Consider the following 2,090-nt stretch of genomic DNA (forward strand, 5'->3'; position numbering starts at 1 on the left):
AGCTTCCAGGCCTGAAAAGTGAAGCCAATGCGAAAGTGCCTGGAGAAATAATGACCCAACTTCTTACTTTATTACCTCAGTAAACCTTTTCAAAGTGAGTTTATGGTCTCAATCGCTACTTTCAAGTCTTGTTCAATACAGCATGAATTAAGGACAGAGGCTTAGCAATGCGTATCCATGGCCCATGTACATTAAAATAACTGTGCACTTAATTTTTTGGGCTGTTTTCTTCTTAAACGTCGGTTTAAAGTCAATTAAAAACATTTCAGTTGCGTAACGTCTTTTTCAGCATTCAGCCAACCAAACTAGCTAGCTACCACTTAGTGCTGGACGATATGGAGAAAATCAGATATCACAATATTATTGACCAAATATATAGACATTGAAACGATATTGTAAATGCTTTCCCAAAATATTTTTTACAATGTGATTTTAGATAAATAATCATCAGTGTGGTAAACAAGTTTCAAGTAAAATTATAGAGGAAAAAAACAAAACTTTTTTCCAGATATATACTCACTATTTCATGTATCAAAAGTAATTTTATGATATCAAATGTACTTATTATACCAACTGACGTAACTGTAATTAGCAAAAGTTAAAAAAAGTAAAAAACTTTGGTTATGAACTTTATTGTGGCGTTCTTACAGGGAAGCATACTCTTTAGGGTTTCCACATCTTCCTAAACATCACATTCAAACAGCAAAGAGAAAAACAGAAACAGAATTTAAAAAAAATTGTGAAATAAGAATCTTTCACTCCAACGTACAAAAACATTTCTTGCAAGTAACAAGTAAGAAAGATGTTTAGGGGGAAAGTAGGGGAGTAAAACGTAAAGTTTATAGAAATATAAATACCGCCGTTAGTACAGATACATGAACATTCTACTTAAGTACAGTAACAAGAAATCACTGCTGCTACGCCCATTATTGTTACAGTCGGTGGTCGTTAGTCATTTTCATGAAGCAGCACACAAAAATACGCATTGATGTGCTCAGCCAATTAGAATGAGCCTATTCATTTGTACAGTGGCTCAATGGTAGACATTTAGAAGCTTTCCACACGTTACTCCTCATCACTTCTGTTTCCTTCTGACTGCAGTTCCCAGCAGCCTTTGAGTTCAACGAGCTGTTTCTGATCACAGTGCTGGACCACCTCTACAGCTGTCTGTTTGGTACATTCCTGTTTAACAGCGAGCAGGAGAGGGCGACCAAGGTACGTGCCATCCTTCTGTTACATGCGTGCGTGCGTGCGTGCGTGTGGTAGAGCGAGTGAGAGAGTGACGGTGAATAGCTTCAGAGCGACTCTAGAGTCATAGAGAGAGAAACATAGTGTCTCCCTTGTGCTTTCTGACCACGGTGGACAATCTGTAGCAGGAACAGTTAACCCTCTCCTTGATTTCCGCGTGTAGTAAAGATTAAACGTGCACGTCAGGCTACAGTGTAGGGTCCCTATCTCCACATACCTACACTACCGGTCAAAAGTATGGGGCCACTTACAAATTTCCATTCCACTCGATGTTAGACAGAATACCAGCTGATCTGAGTGGGGGGCTGATCTTTAATGCAATATCTACATTGCCCATTATCAGCAACCATTCATCCAATGTTCCAAAGGCACATTCTGTTTACTAATCTGATATCATTTAAAAAAAACTAACTGAGAAAACATTGGAGAACCCTTTTGCAATTATGTAAGCACATAATGTAATATGAAAACTGCTGCGCTGGTTAAAAAAAACAATGCAACTGATCTCAACTGGTATTCTGTCTATAATGGAGTGCAATGGAAATTTCGAAGTGAACCCAAACTTTTGACCGGTAGTGTACATATGTACCCACGACGTCCATTTAACGCAGAAGCATAATTAAATTAACACCGTCCACCAACACATGTCACTCAGCCGTGGCTTAGTAACGTTGCATTCCTCCCCTCCTGTCACTCTCTCTCTCACTCGCTCACGCCGGCCATGCTATTCTCGCTGACTACAACGCATTAGTATAAACCTTAGGCAACTTACATAGGGTATTAAACTCTCCGTGTGTGTGTGTGTGTGTGTGTGTGTGTGTGTGTGTGTGTGTGTGTGTGTG

General features: G+C 39.4%; 1 protein-coding gene and 1 long non-coding RNA gene across 2 annotated transcripts in view; one reads left to right on the plus strand and one right to left on the minus strand.

The window, feature by feature from the left end:
• The window catches only part of LOC116707236 (uncharacterized), a 111,345-nt gene that overhangs the window by 60,125 nt on the left and 49,130 nt on the right, over positions 1–2,090 (minus strand). The window lies entirely within an intron of this gene.
• The window catches only part of mtmr1a (myotubularin related protein 1a), a gene marked incomplete at its 5' end in the record, with an annotated part of 26,027 nt that overhangs the window by 21,569 nt on the left and 2,368 nt on the right, over positions 1–2,090 (plus strand). Inside the window, 1 exon segment of the mRNA XM_032544433.1 lies at positions 1,102–1,215. Within this exon segment, the coding sequence (XP_032400324.1) occupies positions 1,102–1,215 (114 nt within the window).

The sequence above is a fragment of the Etheostoma spectabile genome, chromosome 19 (genome assembly GCF_008692095.1).
Source record: "Etheostoma spectabile isolate EspeVRDwgs_2016 chromosome 19, UIUC_Espe_1.0, whole genome shotgun sequence".
Taxonomy (NCBI): domain Eukaryota; kingdom Metazoa; phylum Chordata; class Actinopteri; order Perciformes; family Percidae; genus Etheostoma; species Etheostoma spectabile.